At 43.0% G+C, this 25,120-nt stretch overlaps 1 protein-coding gene across 4 annotated transcripts in view; it reads left to right on the top strand.

The window, feature by feature from the left end:
* MSRA (methionine sulfoxide reductase A) overlaps positions 1-25,120 on the top strand; it is a 369,657-nt gene that overhangs the window by 138,277 nt on the left and 206,260 nt on the right. For all 4 annotated transcript variants that reach the window (XM_040235213.1, XM_040235066.1, XM_040235294.1 and 1 more), the window contains exon 2: positions 22,460-22,528. In XM_040235213.1, the coding sequence (XP_040091147.1) occupies positions 22,460-22,528 (69 nt within the window). The remainder of the gene's footprint in view (positions 1-22,459; positions 22,529-25,120) is intronic.

Here is a 25,120-nt window from a genome sequence, read left to right as displayed (position 1 = left end):
ATCTATTTCCCATAAAGTGAGGGGACCAGATGCCATGATCTTACTTTTTTGAATGTTGAGCTTTAAGCCAACTTTTTCACTTTCCTCTTTTACTTTCATCAAGAAGCTTTTTAGTTCCTCTTCACTTTCTGCCATAAGGGTGGTATTATCTACATATCTGAGGTTATTGATATTTCTCCCAGCAATCTTGATTCCAGCTTGTGCTTCTTCCAGCCCAGCGTTTCTCATGATGTGCTCTGCATGTAAGTATAGTTTATCTTGAATCTTAGCCCTGTGCTTGCTCTTAACCCTTGAGGCTGCTTGGCTGTCTAGACTTGCCGTTGTGTTGGGCCCTTTTTCTTGGTTGTGTGTTATTTTAGGCTGTTGTCACAGGAGGATGTAGGAGGCAATGGAGGCAGGTCAGTTATGCTCAGGACTCGGATTACATGAGACAGACCTGAGGTATGTCACCTGGAACTTCCAGGGCCAAATGTGAGTGAGTGGTCAGACAGTGGGACATTCAGAAAATGGCTGTGGTGCTCCCTGGGATCTACTCTTGAGAGCCAGGATCCTACAGTGAAGAAGTCAGAACAGTGCCTAGGACTCTTTTGAAGCATTAGTCACCTCAGACCAAAAATCTGGGAGTGACACAGTAGCAATCAAGGCAGAAAGAGTTTAAAATATAAACGTTCAATAAAATAGTAAAATAACAATGCTAGCAAGAGCCAGACCAGTTCATTCTTTAATTTTGTCCCCAAGATTTTTTTCCTTTTTCTTTAATTTTTATTCTTCAGTGGAAGCTCAGACATAGAGGTAGAGGCCTTGTATTTTTTCATGCTAAATGGAGAGGAAGGTGTAGCATCAGAAGAGGCAAAACTGAGACTGGTGCTTTTGAAATTGGTAGTGTTGTGGTGGTGGTGGTGGTATTGGTGATGTTGGTGTTGGTTGAGGTATTGGTGGTGGTGATGGTGGTGGAGGTATTGTTGCTGGTGGCGGTGGTGGTGGTGGCGGTGGTGGTGGTGGCGGTGATGATGGTGGAGGTGTTTTTGTTGTTGGTGGTGATGGTGGCAGTGGTGATGGTAGTGCAGGTATTGCTGGTGGTGGTGATGGTGGTGGTGGCAGTGATGGTAGTGATGCAGGTATTGCTGGTGGTGGTGATGGTGGCGGTGGTGGTGGTGGTGGAGGTGTTGCTGGTGGTGGGGGAGATGCTGGTGGAGGTGGTGGTGGTATTGATGGTGTTACTTGTGGAGGTGGTGGCGGCAGTGATGGTGGTGGTGGAGGTGGAGGTGTTGCCGGTGGTGGGAGAGATGGTGGTGGAAGTGTTACTGGTGGTGGTGGTGATGGTGGAGGTGTCGCTGGTGGTGTTGCTGGTCTTGCTGATGTTGCTGCTGGCGGTGGTGCTGGTGGTGCAGGTGTTGCCGGTGGTGGCAGAGATGGTGGTGGTAGAGGTGTGGCGGTAGTAACCCTAGTAGAGCTGGTGCTGGTGGAGTCTCTGTTCCTCACTGCTCTGAAATCCTTCCCATCTTCTAGACCCCACCACTCCCTCCTTGAAGATTTATAGACTCCAAACCTTTTTCCATGATGAAGAAAGAGTCAGTTTCCTGTCCCTGGAAACAGAACACCTTGATAATAACTACATTCCCTCTAGATGTGGAAGATTTGCTTACTATGTTATATGTAGTGTAAATAGCAGAAAAGCCCTCATCTCTTTCAGGCTGGGATTAAATGGCTTGGATTACATTGGATTCTAGGTTGTTTTTTTTTAATACTTCTTTTCCCATGCCAATTCTTTTAGAAACTGGCAAGAATCATTGAAAATGAAGATCTATATAAAGAAACATTGGGATCCTTAGATTTGTCTGATGCTTTAAGCTTACCACATCCATCTTCCCATCCGTTTTCACTTGACCCACTTAACAACATTAGCAGGCAAGTAGAGCAGGCATGATCCACATTTGATGGCTGAAGAGCTCTAGATTCAGAAAAGGTAGGTGATATGTCAAAGGATATACATAGCTGTAGGCCACACAACTCAAAATTGTAGGCAGCCAGGACTCCTACTTGGGCCTTCCCCTTCCAAATCCTGTACTCAAATCACGTGGAAAATAGCCAGATTTTATCACCCAGCTTGTGAAAGAAGAGAAAGCAAGGGTGAGCCAAGGGAGAGATGGTAAATGATGTTGAATAAAACATGAGGATAATAGTTTGCATATGAAGCCTCATGACTTTTATTGCAGGACTAAGACCTGCTTTTTGAGTGTTCTTTGCTTGTGCCTTCTGCTTTTTGTAAATATTCCCGACATTTACCGTGACATCCCCTACCTGCAGACTGCTGTTCTCATCTGCATGGCCCTTGCGTCTCTTTCATCTCTGGAGACTGTCTGTGCCCTTAGTGAATGGGAATCCCCCTGTGGACAATTGGTGATTGAGGGGGGGACAGCTGGCTACAAGGGCTGGTTCATCAGTATGCATCGTGATCAAGTCCTGCCCGTTATTAGAATTCATTATGAATTACTCAGAATCCCAGGAATCTCATTTAGTTCTTACTCAGCAGCTGGAACAGGCTACCAGCTGTGGCTCTAGGGTATCCCCTAAGGAGTTCACCTAAGCATGGGGGGCAAATAGGTCAAATGAACTGATGTTGACTGGATGGGGGTCAACAGGAAAGCCTGTTTCTACCTTAGAATAGATGCTCTGCAGGCGCCATGTTTTTGTTGTTTAGTTGCTCAGTTTTGTTTCCAACTCTTTGTGACCCCGTGGACTGTAGCCCACCAGGCTCCTCTGTCCATAAGATTCTCTGGGAAAGAATACTGGAATGGGTTGCCATTTCTTTCTCCAGGAGATCTTCTTGACCCAGGGATTGAAGTTAACGTTTCCTGCATTGGCAGGCAGATTCTTTACCACTGAGCCAGAAGATGCCATGGAGGGAATTGAGTTGCAGACACAGTTTAGTTTTTGGCCTCTGATGAACCCAGGCACACTCCAGTGTATCTTTGAGGGTGATTGGAGAGAGGGAACAGAGAAGGGAGAGAAGTTAACAAAGGGGGAGTGAAAAGAGTTGTACATACTAGCTTTTCCATCAAAATCTGGCCTCTGATTGCCTTTTCTGTTTCAGCTGCTGTGACACTTTTCACTGAAAGCTAGATGATAGCCCGAACTGACCATTCACTTACTCCTCTGGACCTTTGAGCCCTGTGTTCTTTCAATTTCAGACATTTCCTCTCTTCTCCCACTTTCTACTTGTGGACACCTAATCTTTCAAGGCTCAGCCTCAGCAGGCCAGGTACTTTCATGTGGATCATCCCCTCACAATTCTAGACATGATTTCCATTCATCTTTTTTTTTCAGATAAGGAAATTGAAGCTCGGAGGTCTTATGTGACTTGCTCAAAGGCATGGTTCTGGTGGGGAGTGGAGTCCTCTGGCCACGGCTTGTCCATATAATACTGTACTTGTGTCTTACTCGTGCTCCCCTTCCTCATGATATAATTCTCTACTGGCCCTGACTCGGTGGTGAGGTCAGCCACATTTGACTTCCATTCTCCTGGCCCTTCGTCATGTAGCCCTTTCCCTGTATATCCACCTCTTCGTTAAGGAAGGGTAAGACCGTGACCTCACATCTGGTCCTCAGATGCTCTGCCTCTTAGAGCTTTGAACTAGGACAAAGGTTGGAACACTTTTCTACAGAGGTGTGAATGGTAAATATTTTAGGGTCTGCAGGCCATACAGCTCTGTCACAACTACTCCTCTCTGCCATTGCAGAGTGAAAGCACCCATAGACAGCAAAACAATGAATGAGTGCGGCTGTGTGCCAATAAAACTTTATTTAATGACACTCAGTTTTGAACTTCATGTCAGTAATTTGCATGTGTCACAAAATTTTTTTCTTCTTGTTTTTTTTCAATCATTAAACAACAACAACAACAACAACTACACCTGACTTATGAAAGTGAAAGTGTTAGTCACTCACTCATGTCCGACTCTTTGCAACTCTGTGGACTGTAGCCCACCAGGCTGCTCTGTCCATGGAATTCTCTAGGCAAGATTACTGGAGTGGATTTATTTTCCCTTTTCCAAGGGATCTTCCTCATCCAGGGTTCAACCTGGGTCTCCTGCATTGCAGGCAGAATCTTTACCCTCTGAGCCACCAGGGAAGCACACGGGTCACCCAAAAATAGACGGCAGGCTTTGGCTGGTGGGCTTTAGTTTGCCAGCTCTTGTTCTAGAACTAATTGAGTAGCAGTTATTCATATTTCAGTAAAATTGTCACTGTGTCATTTCTTCTGGAAGCACTGACAGGGTAAGCCTTTAGCTTCAGGTAAAAGGCTTTGTCACCTCCTGAAAGGATTTTGGGCAGCTGTGGCTATGATAGTGGTGGGCTGGGAGAGGTGATGCCAGGGCATAGATTCGTCCACGTAAAATAAGGTCAGTCCTGCTTTGGTCCTCTTGTCTCCTCAGTGAAAATGTTAGATTTAAATCCTAAATGTTATTTATCTTTGAGCTTTGTATAGAGGAAAAGGTTTTGCTTTGGTTTTTGTATAAATACCAGGCTTAGATCTTTTTGTGTGAGCTGTAATTGTTGATCTTGTAAATTCATGCTTTTTAGTGCTGGCAGTAGGATTGTTTTTGTTTCTGAACAGTTTCAATAGTTCTTTCTTTCAGTAGGGAACTTGCATTGAATTTCAACTTTAGCTATGTTTTTCATCTCAACTGGAATTTTAAGACGAGCAATTGCCCATTATACTACAGAGGAGTGCTTTGGAATCCTTTTGGTGTCAAAACAAAAAAAAAAAAAATGATCAGTAAGACTAATGTTAGGTAGCTTTCTCTAGGAGTTTTATGATTTCAGATCTTACATTCAGATCGTTAATGCATTTTGAGTTGATTTTTATGTATGGCATAAAATAAGGATCCTGTATCATTCTTTTGTGTATGACTATGTCCAGTTTTCCCAGTAACATTTATTGAAGCTATCCTCTGCTTAGGATATATTCTTGACTCCTTTGCTTGCTATGAATTATTTGACCACACATGTGTGCGTTTATTTCTAGGCTCTCTGTCCTCTTCCATTGACCTATGTGTCTGTTTTTATGCCAATATCATACAATTTTGATTATTATAGCTTTGTAATATAGTTTTAAAAGATGCTTACTCCTTGGAAAAAAGTTATGACCAACCTGGATAGCATATTTAAAAGCAGAGACATTACTTTGCCAACAAAGGTCCATCTAGTCAAGGCTATGATTTTTCCAGTGGTCATGTATGGATGTGAGAGTTGGACTGTGAAGAAAGCTGAGCGCCGAAGAATTGATGCTTTTGAACTGTGGTGTTGGAGAAGACTCTTGAGAGTCCCTTGGACTGCAAGGAGATCCAACCAATCCATTCTGAAGGAGATCAGCCCTGGAATTTCTTTGGAGAGAATGATGCTGCATCTGAAACTCCAGTACTTTGGCCACCTCATGCGAAGAGTTGACTCATTGGAAAAGACTCTGATGCTGGGAGGGATTGGGGGCAGGAGGAGAAGGGGACGACAGAGGATGAGATGGCTGGATGGCATCACTGACTCGATGGACGTGAGTCTGAGTGAACTCCGGGAGATGCTGATGGACAGGGAGGCCTGGTGTGCTGCAATTCATGGGGTTACAAAGAGTCAGACACGACTGAGCGACTGAACTGAACTGAACTGAATATAGTTTTAAATCAGGACATGTGATGCCTCCAGCTTTTTTGTTTTTATTCAAGAGTGCCTTGGCCATTTAGGGTTTTGGTGGTTTCCACTAAAATTTTAGGATTATTTATTCGATTTCTGTGAAAAATGCCTTTAGAATTTTGAGAGGGTTGCACTGAATCTGTAGATTGCTTTTGGTAGTATGGACATTTCAGCAATATTAATTCTTCCATTCCATGATCATGGAATATCTTTCCATATATTTGTATCTTCTTCCTTTTCTTTCATCACTGTCTTAAAAGTTTTCAGTGCATGGGTTTTATTTTAGCTATTTTAAGTCTTTTGACTTGCCATATAAATTTTAGAATTAACTCATCAACTTCTACAAAAGCTTCCTGAGGTGTTCATCAACATTTGTTGAACTGTAGATTAATTTGGGGAAAATTGACATCTTAAGGATTATTAAAAATGTTTATTATTTTTGAGCCTGTGCTCATAAAGGGTGATTTGTCTGTAACTTTCTGTGTCTTTGTCTGGTTTTGTTTTCATGGTAATGCTAAACTCATAAAATCAGCTGTGAAACTTTCCTTCTCCTCTGTTTCTTTTCTTGTAACCATTTTCTAAAAATGGAAGCATAGTCAATTTACAATATTGTTTTAGTTTCAGGTGTATCTTCTCTGTTTTTGAAGGAATTTATGTAGGATTGGTATTGTCTCTCCCTTAAATGTATCTAGAATTTCAATCCACAACCATCTTCTGTTTCTCCATTTATTTAGGTATTCTTGAATTTTCTCAGTGTTTCATGGTACAGGTTTTATGCCTATTTTGTTAAAAATCTCCCTAAGTATTTAATTTTATCTGATGCTATTGTAAATAATATTACTTTTCTCATTCTATTTATTTGTTGCAACTGTATCAGTTCAGTTCAGTTCTGTTCGGTGGCTCAGTTGTGTCTGACTCTTTGCGACCCCATGGACTGCACCACGCCAGGCCTCCCTGTCCATCACCAACTCCCAGAATTTACTCAAACTCAAGTCCATTGAGTAGGTGATGCCATCCAGCCATCTCGTCCTCTGTTGTCCGTCCCCTTCTGCTCCCACCTTCAATCTTTTCCAGCATCAGGGTCTTTTCCAATGAGTCAGTTCTTTGCATCAGGTGGCCAAAGTATTGGAGTTTCAGCTTTAGCACCAATCCTTCCAATGAATATCCAGGACTGAGCTCCTTTAGGATGGACTAGTTGTATCTCCTTGCAGTCCAAGGGACTCTCAAGAGTCTTCTCCAACACCACAGTTCAAAAGTATCAATTCTTCAGTGCTCAGCTTTCTTTATGGTCCAACTCTCACATCCATACATGACTACTGGAAAAACTATAGCTTTGACTAGACAGACCTTTTTTGGCAAAGTAATGTCTCTGCTTTTGAATATGCTGTCTAGGCTGGTTATAACTTTCCTTCAAAGGAGTAAGCATCTTTTAATTTCATGGCTGCAGTTACCATCTGCAGTGATTTTGGAGCCCCCCAAAATAAAGTCAGCCACTATTTCCAGTGTTTCCCCATCTATATGCCGTGAAGTGATGGGACCAGATGCCATGATCTTTTTTTTTCTGAATGTTGAGCTTTAAGCCATCTTTTTCACTCTCTTCTTTCACTTTCATCAAGAGACTCTTTAGTTCCTCTTCACTTTCTGCCATAAGGGTGGTGTCATCTGCATATCTGAGGTTAGTGATATTTCTCCAGAAATATTGATTCCAGCTTTTGCTTCATCCAGTCCAGTGTTTCTCATGATGTACTCTGCATATAAGTTAAATAAGCAGGGTGACAATAAATAGCCTTGATGTACTCCTTTCCCAATTTGGAACCAGTCTGTTGTTCCATGTCCAGTTCTACCTGTTGCTTCCTGACCGCCATACAGATTTCTCGGGTGGCAGGTCAGGTGGTCTGGGATTCCCATCTCTTTAAGAATTTTCCACAGTTTATTGTGATCCATACAGTCAAAGGCTTTGGCAGAGTCAACAAAGCAGAAGTAGATGTTTTTCTGGAACTCTCTTGCTTTTTCTCTGATCCAACAGATGTTGGCAATTTGATCTCTGGTTTCTCCACCTTTTCTAAATCCAGCTTGAACGTCTGGAAGTTCATGGTTCATGTACTTTTGAAACCTGGCTTGGAGTATTTTGAATAGTACGTTACTAGCGTGTGAGATGAGTGTAATTGTGAGGTAGTTTGAACATTCTTTGGCACTGCCTTTCTTTGGGATTGGAATGAAAACTGACCTTTTTCAGTCCTGTGGCCACTGGTGTGTTTTCCAAATATGCTGGCATATTGAGTGTAGCACTTTCACAGCATCGTCTTTTAGGATTTGCAGCTATATAGAAATAGTTTATTTTTGACATTGCTCTAGTACTCTCTGATCTTGATAAAACTTAACTGTTAATACAAAAAAGTTTTTTGATAGATACCTTGGGGTTTTTAATTTACACAATCACATCATTGGCATATACAGATAGTTTTTTCTTCTTTTTTCCTTTTGGCATGCTAGGTATAGGTTTCTTGTAGATATTCTTTATCAACTGTTTTCCTGATTTACTGAGAAATTTAAAAAATCATGAATAGGTACTGAATTATGTCAGATGCTTTTTTTAGCTTCTGTGGAGATGATCATTTTTTCCTGTTTGTTAGTATGATAAATTACATTGCATTTTTTGATTGTTAAAGGAACTTTCAGTTCCTTAGATGAATTTCATTTGGCCATGATTATTGTACTTCTAAAATATATTCCTGAACTTAATGTTTATTAAAAATATTTATTATTTTTGAGCCCATGTTCATATATAGTTTACATGTCTATAGTTTTCTGTGTCTTTGTCTGATTTTGTCATCATGGTAATGCTAAACTCATAAAATCATCTGTGAAACTTCCCTTCTCCTCTGTTTCTTCTTTTGTAACCATTTTTAAAAGTGGAAGCATAGTTAATTCACAATCTTGCTTTCGTTTCAGTGTATTTTCTCTGTTTTTGAAGGAATTTATGTAGGATTTGTATTGGCTTTTCCTTAAATGTATCTAGAATTTCCCAGTGAAGCTATGAGCCTGGAGTTTTATTTCAGATTTTTCCATTTCTTTCATGGTTTTGGTAATTTATAGTTTTCAAGATTTGTTACTAGTTTATTGCTTCTCAGCTCTGAATTCATCATTCTGAATAGGCTCCATGATAAAGGAATTTCTGTAGTGTTTTTCCTGTGCGGTGAGCATGGTGTTGTTTCAGTAGAGGGCGCTGGGGAGACTTTGTGAGAGGAGTCTCTCTTGCTGTTTCAGTTGTGGCTGGTGGTGGTGGTGTGGATACCTCCAGAGGAGCCTGCCCCACCCACCACCCAGAACTCAGTTCTGTGACCTTACAGCCTTGGCCTGGTGGTAACTTTTCTGCAGCCCTCTTGACAAGGAAACCAGATTCAGTCTGAGTCTTAGAGTCCCTGCAGGTGCTCAAAGTCTGCCGTGTGCCTGGATCCCACTGTGCACTCACACCGCCGGTTTCTGATCACCTGCGTTTGGAAGATAGCCTATTGTTTGCCCAGCATCTCCAGATTAGCTGTAGCCTACAAGCCAGTGAACTGTACTATCCAGTAGCTTAACTGCACCTTCTCCAAGGAGGTTTGAATCCTTCTGAGTCTGTCCTTCTTTAGGTACCCTCAGTCCACAGATAGCATAGAGTTTCCTTAGATTATATAGTTACTTCTAAAATTATGGTTAACATTCTCTGTGTTAGACTTCTGCTGTCTGACCTATTGTGTGGCTTCCATCTCCTTGATTGGACCAGACTGCTACACAGGGATTTTTTATAAGCACTATTTGGGTTGAGACTTTAGTGATCTGTGGATGTTGTCCTCATGTCGAGAAGGGTAGGAAACATTGCCATGTATTCAACTGGTATTTTTCCTCCTTCCCTCACTCACCCCACTCCCCTTGTGCTTTAATCTGAGATTTAACTAAAGTGACAGGGAATACCAAGAGTGTGGTGAGTGATATTTCTGTAAGAACTGAAATTTGGTGAACAATGAGCCAGGAACCTGGTTTCCTATATCATTGCAATGACCAGCTCAAGCTTAACCCTTCTAGGGTCTTATGGTAGTTAGCAGAGATGTTTGGAATTTCTTAACACATGGTAAACACAGGATATAATAGGATCCTGCTATTTGGCTTCTTAGAGTAGCCTTAAGCTGCTATGGATGAAGTGTCCAAGGCCTGTAGAAAAACCAAGTTTAATATCAGCAACAATTTTGAATTTTAGCTTATATTTTGATTCTCATAGAAAAGGGGGAAAGCTGTATTTCTTATAGGTACCACTATAGATAAAAATAATCCAGTTGTCTTTTTACTTCCATCTAGTCAAAGAGAAAAGCCCCCATCTCAACTAAACAACCAATCAACCAAACAAAACACCATTAAAACAGAGAAGATTTTCTCCATTGCTGTTAAGGCCTTTGGCATGAATTTAAATTTAGCTTCCCTGGGAATTTTGGAAAAACATTTTTCTTCATTGTTTTTGTAAGCCCTATGAGGCAAAGATATAACTTCCCCAAACAAAGCAGCAGGAAAAGCAACTAACAGTCCTCTGGATGATGCAAATGAATAAAAATGGCCAGAATTATTGCAGAAGTGCTGAAAGCCTTACTCTGATATTTTATTACCTATTCCTAGACTTCAGTAGTTCAGGAAGGCCTGTTTTAGCAATCCCAGCACACTAGAGAAGAAGTTGGTGGAAAAATAAAATTACATAGGGGTAGTCTCCAATTAGAAATGGATCATTTGCCAGCGGTTGACTTGTAAATCAGTTAGACTGGAAATACCTTTTTCCTTTGTAGAATATACTGTAAGTTCTCTGCGTGCATGTGTGCTTAGTTGCTGTACGTTCTATACAGCTTTATAAAAGATGGTTTGAGCTCCTGCCATATGTCAGTAGTTGTCCTTTGCTCAAAACTATATTATTTCCCCTTTATTAGAACATGTTAATGGTTATCTATTGCTGTATAACCAATTATCTCCAAATGTAGCAGCTTAAAAGGAAAACCATAAATGATCTCCTATTTTTTTTGGATGGGAGGAGGTTAGGAAATCTGGGTGTAGCTTAGCTGGGTGGTCCTGGATCCACGTCTCATGAGGCTAGAATCGAGATGTCAGCTGTGCTGCGTCTTCTGAAGGCTCTTCGCGGGGAGGATCTGTGCTATAGCTCGGCAGGCTCAACCTTTTGGGCACCAGGGACTGGTTTGTGGGAGACAATTTTCCATGGATTGCGGCGGTGGTAGGGTGTGTGGTTTGGGGATGATTCTCATGAGGAGTGTGTAACCTAGATCCCTCGCATGAGCAGTTCACCATAGGGTTTGTGCTCCTATGAGAATCTAATGCCACTGCTGATCTGACAGAAGGTGGAGCTTAGGCATTAATGCAAGTGATGGCAATTGGTTGTAATTACAGATGAAGCTTTGCTTGCTTGCCCACTGCTCACCTCTTGCTATGCGGCCTGGTTCCTAACTGGCCAGGGACCAGTATCCGTCTGTGGCCTGAGGATTGGGGACCCCTCCTCTAGCTCACTGAGGCCTGCCATCAAATGAACTTGAGAGCAGTCCTTTCCTGGTCAAGTCATCAGATGAGACTGCAGCCCCAGCCAGCATCTTGACTCCAGCTTGTAGGAGACCCTGAACCAGAACTACCCAGCTTTACATTCTCACCTGCAATGAGGCCACTGAATTTAAAATGTACTTGGCATTTGAATGGCGATTTCTTCCTCTTTGGGGAAAGAAATCTGCTTTCTACAGTGATGAATAAAGTGGAGATTTCTTTCTACTGTGAAGTTAGTAGCTGGACAGGTTGAGAAGGTAGGGAAATATATTCTGTTCTCTAGCTGTAGCTTACAGCCTACTTGGCTGGTGTGAAAGGGTAGAACTTACAGTGTATTTTCATGTTGTGACAATATCTCATGCATGGTGGTTAGAATCCTAGAAAGAGTTATATTTGAAACTATTACAGGTTGAGCAGGCTCTTGTGGGCTAGCTTACCACCATTTATAACAGCATGTTCATGAGAAAATGGATTCTGTGTCCCAGATGTCCATCTCTTAAACATGCTTTTGAAATGTGACTCATTTTAAAGTTGGGGACTTGCCTGTATTTCATTAGCTCCTCTCCAGCTACTTTCCTCACAGTAGTTTATATTTTGAGCTATCAGCCTTTTGGGAAGATAAAGTGACAGAAAATAGAGATGACTATAATTTACTCCTAGCACTAAGAGCCTGGCAGACCTATCAAGGGATAATTTTATCCAAAATCAGACTTTCTGTTGGGCCTGCATTGAAGTCCCTTTACGGTTGAGTTTTACTGGGTCACATTCATCTCCTTTTGTAGAATTCTAGAGTCTTAATCAGGTATTTCCAAAATCACTCAATCAGATTTAGTATATGAGAATGTACCAAAATGAGAACTACCCGTGTTCTGCCTTGTATCCCTCTACTTCCAGCTCATGTCTCTATGGAAGCTGATGGCCTTCCAGCTGGCAGAGACCATCATTTGGGCCCTGGGAGGGCTCAGTGGAAGGCTGCTTGCCTTGGCCATGCACGTGCTTGATATTTTCAAACATGACACTTGTTTAATTCCGCAATGTTCCAGCCAGTTGTTAGAGAATTCGTCCCAGAGTCAACCCATTGCTTAAATATCCAAGGGTCTGCTTGAGCACATATTCAAGGAAGATAACCCAGCACATATTCAAGGAAGATAACCCAGGAGGCTTTGCTCTGCTGCCTGTGCTCTCTGTCCCTTCATTAAGTCAGGGGAGCAGAAGCATGTTTGAAGAACCACTCCTGTCCCCACTCAGCTTCCCTGAATTAGAGGTTCAAGTTTTGGTCACTCTTTCATGGTAGACAAGTGTACACAAACACCATAAGATGACTTCCCGTATCATTTGTAGAATTGTAGTTGAAGACTTTGTCATAATCCCTAATGTGATCACGCACTAGGTCATCAGGCATCCCTTAGTCATGTGACCAAGCCTGCTCTCTCAGGACAAGGGTCCACCTTCAAAGTGGATGAGCTACTGTGCTATGGCCCTAATAAGAGCTGGATTAAAACATTTTTTTTTTTCACTGCTTTTGGGAAACCAGTGGAGACCCTCATAGTAAAAGCTTGATTTATCTTTCTTTTGAGGGAAATATAGAACATTTCCATCAGTTTTAAAATTATGAATGATGAGCGTAATCTCTATTCAATCAATCTAAAATAGATTTTAAAATAGCCTTTTCTTCTGGTTTAGAGAAAAATTACAAGGATGAGAGAAACAGGATGAGAGACAGGAGGGAGAGGGGGCAAAGAAATAATATATGTATATATTATATTATTTTAATATGTATTTAAGATATATGTATATATATATTATATAAAATTCCAGAATGGCAAAGTACTACTGATGTACCAGTCTGTTTTCTTCCTTCCCTCCTTCCTTTCTTCCCTTCCTCCCTCCCTCTTTCTTCTTTCCCGTAAAAAAAGAAAAGGTAAACCTAGAAATAAGGCTTCCTAGATGGCACATTGGTAAAGAATCTGCCTGCTAACACAGGAGACATGGGTTCGATCCCTGCGTCGGGAAGATCCCGTGGAGGTGGAAATGGCAACCCACTGCAGTCTTCTTGCTTGGAGAATCCCCGTGGGCAGAGGGAGCTTGGCGGGCTCCACACAGTCCGTGGGGTCACAAAGAGTTGGAGATGACTAAACACACACACACACACACACACACACACCCCTAGAAATACTTTTTATTTTAAGATAAATGATATTTCAATCCCATCTAAAATTTATAGTAGTTGATCTTCTTAAAATCCTTGTCCTTTTGAAAGGAGGATAATCAACCTACTGCTTTGGAGAAGGCAGATGGAAACAAGTGGAATCATTTCTGGCATTCGTCCTGAGCCTGGATAAAATGTAAATGGGGCTGAGCTGAGCTGATTGCAGGGGCTGCTTGCTCACCGCTGGCCACTCTTGCATCTCAGGCGTGCCCTCAGCCCTGGGAAGAAGCTCCCAGGCTGCAGAGGTCATCACGGGGTAGCAAAGGCTGGGGACATTTAAAATGTCCTTTGTTTCTGTTTTCAAGCAAGTCGTGCATCCCATGGAGCAAAATTCAGAAGGTAAAAATAGGGTATTAAAAAAATAAATTGTGCCATATTGTGCACATTATCTTACCTATTGGTTTTCCCCCCAATTAATGATGCCTCTTGTGGGTAATTTCATGTCTTAACCTATAGAATTACTTCATTCTTTATAATGGGTGCATATTATTCCACATTCGGGACTAGTCTGTGTAAAAGGTTAGTGCCAGTCTCTTTATACACAATCCTGAAACAACTACCTTTGTACATGAGCAGAATGTGTTGTAGGAGCTAATGGGTGATGAATCTGGTTAATGGTCAGCATTAATGTCGCATCTCCTTATCAATGTTTTATTCCCCTCAGACTATTTTATCTCTTTCTCCTTACCTCTGACATCAGTAATCATTTAATAGATTGAAAATGTATTGATTTCAGTGGAAGCCAAATTGACATACATGTTTCTATCCACAACCATTCCTCTTTCTAATTAAACTCCCAGATTTAGCTGTATCTCCTTCATTTTTAATGTCAAAGGATAGTCGAGAAAAGTTCCCTATAAGGCTTGTAACAACATATTCCTTTTTTTTTTTTTTTTTTTGATTAGCAGCTTCCACTTAGAAATGAAGTCCTAATTCGTTTTCCTGGAGCAACAGTCACAGAAAGCAGATTGATCTGGCCTTACCCTGGTGCAGGCTCGCTTGGCTTGCTCAGGGGGGTTTTGCAGGGGAGAGATTGGTGTTGGGCAGAAACAGATTGCAAGGGGAGGTCCGTCCCGTCAGGCTCAGCTGAGTAAAGGGCCCGGACGTTTATCACTGTCACAGGGGTGGAGGTGGGGATGGGGATAGAGGCGTCACTGGACCAGTCCAGCCCATCAGCGGCCTGACAGCAGATGCTGTGCCACCCAGGGGCAATGCGTGTCCTGCTCGAGGCTGCTGCCAGGGTCACAGGAAAGGAGGAAGCCAACCGCTGATTGCTAGGGCGCTTTGCTCCAGACAGGCACGGCCTCTTCTCAGGGTAGTGTGTACAGCTGCGTGTAAGAGCCGATTCAGCAGTCTCAGTGGCAGACACGGAGCATCCTAAGTGATGCTAGATGCTGCTGATGAGATGAGAACATACCTCTGTGGGGCTCGTGCTGTAATTCCATTCCCAGTACTTGGATGCTCTGTACCAAGCTGGTTATTTTCACATGGGGAACTGACACTGCTAAACGCAAGCTGGGGGCACCAAGTCTCTGAAGGGTAATTTTTTTTAAACTTTTTATTTTGTATTGGGGTATAGCCGATTAAACCCACTCCAGTGTTCTTGCCTGGAGAATCCCAGGGACGGGGGAGCCTGGTGGGCTGCCGTCTATGGGGTTGCACAGAGTCGGACACGACTAAAGCGACTTAGCAGCAGCAGCAGCAGCATAGCCGATTAACAAAGAAATGTTGTGATAGTTTCAGGTGAGCAGAGAAGGAACTCATTCTTACATATACATATATCCATCCTCCCCCAAACTCCCCTCCAATCCAGCCTGTGAAGGGCAATGTTTTAAAAAACAATACTAAAAAGTATGTTCTCTGTGTGATCCTCTATAGATACATTTGACATCCATCTTTGAAATCTAAAGTATGTTTTAGGATCAATAACAAGCATCCATTAGAAATCATTTTGGTGTACAGCCACATTTTTTAATACAACTGTTTTCAGCACTGTTATTCACGAAGAGGTCACATTCATCAAACTGACATACAGATCTTAACCCTTCAAGTAACCTTATTTTAAATGGAATTTCTCATCTCAAGATTGTCTAATTTGGGTGGTCATTAGGAATTACTTGTGTTAAGAGGGGGCAGGGAGATGTCACAAAAATCAGGTGGAGATTTTTCCATCGATTAATACCACATGCTTAGCATAGATGCCTAAGTTCACATGGTTCTTACATGTGGTAATTAATAACAGTATTGCATGAGTGAAATCGAGTTCTAAAAATGCAATGAACAATGACGGAATGCTTTTCTTGGGATAAAGTAGCATGAATCGGGAACTCATGTTTATCTGAGAATCGCGGGGTAACAGGATGCATTAGGAGCTGTAGGCAGTGCTGCTAACACAGGAGATGTGTGTAGACGTACCTGGTCTGCAGCCCTAACAAGTGGGGCAGGGTTGTTGCTGGTCAGTGAAGAATGAATAGACGGCGGGCACTGTCTACCCCATAGTAATACCAACAGCAAACCCAGTGCCTGGCACATAAACTGTGCTCAGTCATTGTTTTCTGAACTGTAATTTTATTTGGACAGAATATAGATCCTTGTGCCTTGACTTGGTGGAGCAGATATGTCCCCCAAGTCCCTCCATCAGCCTTCCCTCCTCCATCCCCTGCATGCCTGCCTTCCTGGGTCCATAAGCCCTAGAGCCCTGCACATCAGAGAGGGTGTAATAGGGCAGCCGTGCTTCTGGGCTGGGTTGGTGCTGAAGTCCCTGAGCATCACCAGAGGCACTCAACATGCAGGGGCCTTGGGTTCAGGGACAGGCAAGAGTTCAAGGTACTCTGGAACCCTGGAAAGAAAAGGATCCTTACATGATCAAGCAGTAAGCAATCCACTCATTGGTTATTCTCATTTAAGAGAGTTTCTCTCGCTTCTCTTGCTCTTTCTCCTTCTCGAAGAAAACAGAGGAACAGGGATTCAAAGGAAAATGTTTAGATTTGTACAACTTGAAAATCTAGGTAAGATCTAGATTTCTTCTTTTATCTTACTGTTCCCCTGCTTAACTGTTTATATTATTACTATTTTCTGATGCCATGACAAAAAAAAAAAGCTGCTTATGATCATACTTTTAAAATTACTATGTAACATTCCATCTGAGGGCTGTGTCACAGTTTACTTCATTGCTTCCCTTTTGGTAGGCCAAGTAACGGTGTTTCGTTCTTATAAACAGTTCTGCTGTAATTTGTGTTGTTCAGTTGCTTGGTCATGTCTGATTCTTTGTGACCCCATGCACTGTACCCCACCAGGCTCCTTCCTGTACCCCATCCTGTCCATGGGATTCTCCAGGCAAGAATACTGGAGTGGGTTGCCATTCCCTCCTCCAGGGGATCTTCCCGACCCAGAGGTCGGACCCATGTCTCCTGCATTGGGAAGTGAGTTCCTTACCACTGAGTCACCAGAGAAGCCCTTGTCTGGAAACCTTTGCCTCAGTTCTGATTATTTCCTAAGGCAGAAATAATTCACTCGCTGCAGATGAGCTTCGTCACTGCTCAAATGACTGAGAGTAACACAGGACACAGCTTAGTGGCTGCACAACAACAGCAGCAACATAGGACGTGTGTAAGTTGGGTTTTGTGGGGTGAATAATGTGACAGGGTGCAGCCCTGAGGCTTTAGTCCAGTCCAGGGATGGTTCTGGGCCCAGCAGTGGGCCTGGACGCCCACCAGTGGCAGCAGTTACAAGACTCTTCAATTAGCTGGTGTCGCCAAGATGACCTGCCTGGAGAGGCTTGACCCTTTAGGAGAACGTGGGGGCCCACTCTCCAGCCCCCCACTAAATACTTTGCCATTTACCTTATAAATCCATGCCCTCCCCACCCAGAAGATAGAAATTTTAGCTCTCAACTTGAGCACAGGACATGGCACTAATCACCAGGTAGTTTGTGTCTGTATTTGCATTGTTGCAAGTACATGATTGAAGAGTTTTACTGTATTTTTGTCAAGGAAGGAGACAGTCATAAAGTCTGAAGCGCATTAGACATTCATAAAACGAAACAAGAAACAGTGTCAGTATCATCTAAAGCTTTTGAACATGTTCCTCCGAGCCCCGCACCAAATCCCCTTCAGAATCTCTCCGAGAGTTGACTTTGACCCAGTCTTGCTCTAATTAACCTCCCTGCTCCTCAAGCACTGGGCTTTCAAGATAAATGGAAATCTATTCCTCGTCCTCACACGCCCTTGACTGAGGACACGTCACGGCCATCAGCCCAGGTCGTCCCCCTGGAGTGCGGCGCTTTGGAACGTGCGCCCACAGCGCCCAGCCAGCCAGATGGGAGGCACCCGCCTGCTGGGCCGGGCAGCAGATGTCCTTGTCAGACGGACAGACCCCTCCTGTCTCCTGCTCTGCTGGTGATCAATACTCTCAGTGCCCAGTCAATGAGAGATGGCTCTGGTTAGTCAGTTTGATTGTTTCTGTGGTGAAATGTGCCACCACTTTTGAAAAAAAAATTATAAATGCTTTTTAAAAAATATTTTTAATTATAAATGCTCCTCACCCTCCAATCTCGTTTGACCTTTAGAATATGTTTCAGCAGTCTCAGGTTCTTTGGCCCCCAAGTTCTTGCCTCAGCAGAGTGTCAATGGGAAACTGCCCTTGGTCTGCAGGACTAGAACTGCTCTTGCTTGATTTTTAACACCTCCCCTGTTCTCTCCTCCTGGAATGGAAAGTAGCACACAGTATCTATTCTTTTATCCATAAAGCTGTATAGAGTCTCGAGGCTTTCAAAGAGTCTTTTTAAAAAGTTGCAATAGGTGATGTAGAAATGAGAAGGAAAATGGCTTCTTTCTTTGTACCATCTTTATGGTTTATTCACTGAGACCAGGAATAGCAGAATGATTTCATCACACATGCCTTTCCTAAGGAATAAGAGACTCTGTGGGGTGCTAAGTCCAGACAAGATTTTGTGGTCATAGTCAGGGATTGTGAAAGTGTGCTGTGATTGATTAATGATGTCTGCCATGGACATGGACGTGGAGGAGAGGTAAATGTGTGCCATATATTTGCCAGTCCTGACTCAGATCTTGTGTAAAGCAAAGTCCACATGTAAATGCTGATACAAGCCTAACAGTGGTATGTATTGTGTGCCAGGCACTCTTCTCAGTGCCTTACATATATTAACTCATTTGATTCTCAGAGCAACCCGTGAGGTAGGTACAGATGAGGAAATGGAAGCACAGAGAGGCTGAGTTGCTGAGCCAAGGTCATACAGCTAGACAGCAGGAGAGCCGAGATTCCGGGTCAGACAGTTTTATCGCAGAGTCCAGGTCCTTAGCCCTAGATTCTGCACTCTTTATCCTTGGCCTATGCTGTGTCTTTGCTCTCCAGGGAATGATGTAAGGCTCAGCTGTGGTTCAGAAAAAGATGCAAAATCAAGTTTAGAGCCTTGTTATCTTTGGGCCTCAGGCTTTAGAATGAAAGGTAAGATAGTCCCGGAGAGCCTCTGCAGTGAGGAGGGAGTTGCTCATGAACTTCCTCCTTCCTCTCTGGGTAGCATTTCCAGTCTTTCCACTTCTGCCTTCTCAGATGGGAGAAAGTGGTTTGGAAGGGAAGAGGAATGGTATTTAGGGACTGGAGCAGAGGAGTTCCTTGGTCTCCAGGCCATCCGACTGGGGAGACTTTCTGAGTGGCCTTTTTCAATGATCATTTATGTATAAGGGACACGTGTGTGTATGTAGAGATACATCAGTGTATCAAATAGTAATCTTTCATAATGGCTAAAGAGGGACTTTTTAGTACGTTAGTAGTTTGTTTCCCTTCATTAATTTAGCAGCTATTCATTAAACACCTATGTTGGGTCTTACAATGTGCGGAAACTGTGGGAACAATGAACCCATATGAACCCTGCCTTCTCTGAGCTTGTAGTCTACTCGCTGAAATAACGACTAAGTGTAAGGCGCAGCTCTGACTATAGTAGAGGGAATGAGGGGCTGAGGTGGCCAGACCACATGGGTTTTTGAAGATGCATCGAAGAGTTCTGATTTCCGCCTGTGAGCAGTGGGAAGCCATGGAAAGTGGGGGAGAGCACCAGGGACTTTGTGTTATATAATCAGTTAAAAGGTAATTGTGGTGACACTGGGAAGAATGAATTAGAGAGCGGATATGGAAGAGCTGGAGGTGCTTGTAGGGGTCCAGGGCAAAGAGGCCATAAGAGTTGGGACGAGGGTGGTTTGGGTGGTGAAGGGAAGAAGTGAAAGGATTCTAAAGCTATCTGAAAGGCAGAATTAGCCAGATTTGGTGATGGATTAGGTGTGTGTAGCCAGGGAGAGAGAATGGGCAAGGATGCCTCAAAAGTAGGAGGACATGGTCCTATTCCCAGGGGTAGGGATGCTGGAAGAGGGTCAGGTTTGGGGAGGAAGGTCATCCTGCCTTGAAAGTGCTTTTGAGCTGTCCCCGAGGAGATGCCAAATAAGCCACAGTGTTTACTGAAACCATGTAGTGTTTTGGCCGGCTATACATATGTCCTGATGGACTGTCCTGGGACATTAAGTGCTACAGAAAAAATTTTAGAAATCTACAGCTTTGTTGACTTTAAAAAATTCAAACAAACATATTTTCATCTGGGAAGTAAGAATCTAACAATGACAAAGACAACTGATAGTGATAAATATCTTGCATAATATTCATAGTTATTTTTGTTTTTGCATATTTTTCTGCCAGTCTTTTCCCACAAGCATGCATATTTTTTGTTAGCTGTCATTATAGTCTGCGTTCAGTATGTAATAGCATTGTTTTCACTTACTATTATCCCAAATATTTTTTCACATTTCTATCTCTCTCTCAAATTCTGTGTTTAAAATGTTACATGATATTCTATGCTTGTGATAAATTATGAATGATCATTTTCTAAGCTGTTTCTCTGTTTTTGGGTATTTAGTTGATATAAAGATTTCTTTACTACCAGTAATACGTGAGTAAATATTATGTCTACCACCTTTTTTTTTTTCTCTTGCATTTTTCTTTAAATTCTCATGAGTGAGATTAGTGGGTTAGCTTTTGAATGGGATTATAGCTCTTTGATATATGTTTTAATACCTCTGACAGGGGCTCTGGGGTCCTAACTATAGAACAGAGCTGTGATTTCCTCGTGGAGCCTCACCGCCTTCCTTTGGATTCAGTAACCAATGGTCCTACCATTGTCTGAGCGCTGTCCAAGGTACCACGGCCACCTGTGACCTTACCTCTTGCATCTGCTGGAGGCACCAATTAGTGCCTCGAGGCTGTAAGGCTTGTAAGCCAGGTTCCTGCCCTTCACCCAGCTCTTCTGTTCCTCAAATAGTACCACCATTGCTTAGGAACCTGTGGAGGCCCCTGAAATGATGGAATAGAGGAAGGAACTGACTAACCTAGACTGAACCTTACCAGCCTCCAGGTTCTAAAAGACGCTGTGGTGCTACGAAGGCTGCCTAGGGGTCTTGTGGGTTTGGATGGGAGTCTCAAGACCTTTTACGATCAGGTGCCTGCCTACCAATCTATCCTTAAGTGCCGCTGCTTCTCAACACATCACCTTTACTGTCCTGGACTAGTCTCTCCTCTGGCCCAGGACAACGTCTTGGCTGCATCGACTCCTGGCTCTCACTCGAGTTGCTCCCTCACCCTCTGCTTTTCTAAGTCCTACTCCTCCTTTGAGACTCGACACTAATTGTAATTTCCCCAGGTTCCTGGCTCCACCTTGAGCTGACTGTCCCTCTGCTGCAAACTCTTCCAGTACCTTTAGTCCCCACTCCAGGACTTAGCACATCATTGTAAGCTTGCTTTTGAAATTTTACCTCTTGAAGATAATTGTACACTTCTCATAAGGGCAAGAATCATGTCAGTCTCCACCCAACTCTGCCAAAGCCCTCAGTACCTAGCTTTAGTGCTGACCCTATGCCAGAGCTCAGTAAATCTAATGTGGCCCATTAGATCAAAATACCCATGCACCATGATGCAGTGTCGAAGTGTTTTCAGTGTAAATGTCCATATTCCAGAATTGCTAAGGATCAAATTAGGCTACTCGTAGATGGGCCATACTCAGATCTTCTCTTACCTGGTTTTGGTTTGGGAGCTATGAGAATAAGTTAAGGCTGGAAAACCATAAGCCAGTCACTTTTAATTTCTGAGTCCTTGATATGCACTCAGGTGGAAGGATGACTGGTGGACGTGATGAGGCTGGATGAAGGGTAGTAAGAAGCAGTGAAATGAAGGTCTGTCTGGTCTTTAAGAAGGCAAGTGTCATTGGCCCCTGAAATGGTGCTTGACTTGTGAAATGATGCTTTCTGCAGTGTTACCCTGTTGTCTTTTTATTATTATTATTTTAACACTTGTGCATTTTTTTATTTGCTTGCATTGGGGTTTAGTTGCAGCATATCTTTGTTGTGTCATGCGGGATATTTTGTTGTAGTGCACAGACTCTCTAATTGTGGCACACAGGCTGCATTGCTCCTCAGCTTGTGGGATCCTAGTTCTGCAACCAGGGATCTCACCTGCATCTCCTGCTTGGCAAGGCAAATTCTTAACCACTGGACCACTAAGGAAGTCCCTACCCTGTAGTCTTTACAGCTTACTTCTGATCATCAGCAATCCTCAGGGAAAGCCACCACAGTTCACCCTGGAGCCCCATGCTCCCTTTGTTCTCCAGGGCATGTCCTGGCACAGAGGGACCCTCTGGCCAGGAGTCAGGAGCTTCCAGATCGGCTGGTTTGCCATCCCCAGCTGCACGGCTCTGCACATACTTGGGCCTGGGAGTGCTCACTGGTGAAATGCCATGCCTGAATGAGGCCATCTCTGGGCTTTTTTGTAACTGAGATTAAAAAAAATAATAATTGAAACTCTCTTAAGAGGGTGAACTTTAGTGCTGTTTCTAACTAAAAATGAGAAATAGGCTCTCTGACACATTTAATGACATGTGTTAGTATGTGTGTAGAACTTTACACTTAACTTGATTTTCTTTCTTTCTTTCTTTTTTTCTAGCCAAACATCATGTCAATGGCAACAGAACAGTTGAACCTTTCCCAGAGGGAACACAGATGGCTGTATTTGGTAAGATATCAATTCTGAAAGAAAACCCAAATTGTGTGCAAAGACTCGTGCCAAATTTCTGAGTTTTAGCAAGTGTCCTCAGGGCTTCAAAATCTGGGCTCTTCTAGATATTTACAAGTTGTTGCAGCCAAAAAATTATCGAGTTCTTAGTATTTCTGAGATCAGAAAAGCTTATTCTATAGAATTTAGTATGCTTTCCTTCCTCACTTTGCAAGTCAAATATCAAACTATATATTTACTATTCTTATGTCCACACTCTGAATTAACCTGATAATTTAGGAGTTGAGTTTTTCTTCCCTAGGAAAGATTTTTTCCGTATACACATATACATATATGTGTGCATGCTCAGTCACCTTGTCGTGTCCAACTCTTTGTGACCCCATGGATTGTAGCCTGTCAGGCTCCTCTGTCCATGGGATTCTCTAGGCAAGAATATTGAAGTGGGTTGCCATTCTGTTCTCCAGGGGATCTTCCTGAACCTAGGTCTCCTGCACTGCAAACAGATTCTTTACTGTCTGAGCCACCAGGGAAGCCTCTCTGTATTTATACACATACTATACATGCATATGTATATGTATAAAAGCTGGGGTTCAAATAGCTTTGAGATGTTACTCCACAGAGATCAATCTAACTGAACAGTCTCTTTCTCCTCCATTATGAAGAGCTTATTCCTGTTTTTTTGTTTGTTTGTTTCTCTGGCTCCTTCCCTGTAGCCTTTAGACACATTCTCTGATCTCTTTCATCCTAAAGCCCTCAATTCCCCTGACTTCACACCCCCTCCAGCTTCCATCTCCCCTCTGGTCCTGATGGAAGTCTCCTGCAAGGGCTTTTGATGTAAAATTGCTTTAAGCACTGAAGTGTCTTTGAGCTAGAAATTAGCCTTCTGACAACAGTGTCTCTAAATTAGCATATTCAAATGTTTCCCTAATCGCAGAGTTAGTCATCACTGATGATTAACCCTGGAGAGTTATGAAACAGGGGCCCACTTGTGCCCAGGTGTTTGCAAATCTTGCTCTGTGTGGGCTGTCACCTTTTAAAATACACTGGTCAGTAATTAGAAGTTATTATGCCCAGAAATTTAAATGGAGTATCTTGTTGTTGTTCAGTCACTAAGTTGTGTCTGACTCTTTTCAACCACGTGTGGCCTGGAGCGCGCCAGACTCCCCTGTCCTTCACTATCTCCTGGAGTTTGCTCAAATTCACGTCTACTGAGTCAGTGATGCTGTCTAACCATCCTCTGTCGCCCCTTTCTCCTTTGGCCTTCCCTTTTCCCAGAAGAAGGGAAAGAGTCGGTTCCAGTGAGTCTGCTCTTTGTGCTGGGTAGCCAAAATATTGGAGGTTTAACTTCAGCATCAGTCCTCCCTATGAATATTCAGGGTTGATTTTCTTTAGGATTGACTGATTTGATCTCCTTGCATTAATTATTACTATAAGATGTGTGCTCACTATATTTGATTTGTTAAGTTTCCTCTGATAAATTACGTTCAATGATGGCATTTTTACTCAAGTTATAGGCCAAGCTGAGTGTCTGTTAGCAGGGCACAAGAGTCATATAATTGTTCAAAGGGTTCTTTCAGTATCTTTTAGCTTTGTGAGCCCCCAGAAACTAGGTTCAGAGAAGGCAATGGCACCCCACTCCAGTACTCTTGCCTGGAAAATCCCATGGATGGAGGAGCCTGGTGGGCTGCTGTCCATGGGTCGCTAAGAGTCGGACACGACTGAGCAACTTCACTTTCACTTTTTACTTTCATGCACTGGAGAAGGCAATGGCAACCCACTCCAGTGTTCTTGCCTGGAGAATCCCAGGGACAGGGGAGCCTGGTGGACTGCTGTCTATGGGGTAGCACAGAGTCGGACACGACTGTGGCGACTTAGCAGCAGCAGCAGCAGCAGCAGAAACTAGGTTAGAAACTAGGTTCCATGTCATACTGGGAAATGTGAAATGAGACTGACTGGTCAGAGATTTCCTCCTGTCCTGATATTTTAGGAAAGACTCTTTCCCAAAGGACTGATAATGTTGTTGGCCACATAATTGAAAATATCAGTGCATAAAGCTCTGTAGCGAGATTATGATTACTATAAGTTTGTGAAGGTTTGCTTTAGAGTGACTTCCCTAAAAATCCTAACCCAAGGCCTTCATTGTTTGACTGGGTAAGCAGCTCCCCCTCTCCCAGCCTCAGCTTTCTCAGCCGTGGAATGGGGAGGCCGATGGGGTGCTCTGAGACACTCCCCTTGGCTTCTGCATCTTCCATACTCTAGGCTGTAGGCTCATCTGGCTGCAGGCTCCCATGGGAAGCCCACTGTGAATGGCCAAGGAGTGTGCTTTTAAAAGAACCAAATTGTGTACCTAACCTCTGCCAGTGCAGAATTATACAGATTGTAAACCAGAATAACATCCCCTGACATCTGAGGACTTTTGCTTTATTAGAACTGCAGTTTGCCTCTTCCAGGTGCTGAAATGAAAGCCCCTGCTTTGGTTAACTGCACGCAAACATTTGATATTTGTGCTTTCAAAACTATCCTCTCTTGATATAGCTTGTCCACCTGGCCTGCGCTGGGGAGTGGATGGGATTTGGGGTGGGGTTCTGTCAT

The sequence above is a fragment of the Oryx dammah genome, unplaced genomic scaffold, assembly GCF_014754425.2.
Source record: "Oryx dammah isolate SB20612 unplaced genomic scaffold, SCBI_Odam_1.1 HiC_scaffold_1, whole genome shotgun sequence".
NCBI lineage: Eukaryota > Metazoa > Chordata > Mammalia > Artiodactyla > Bovidae > Oryx > Oryx dammah.
This window is presented reverse-complemented; position numbering and strand designations above follow the sequence as displayed.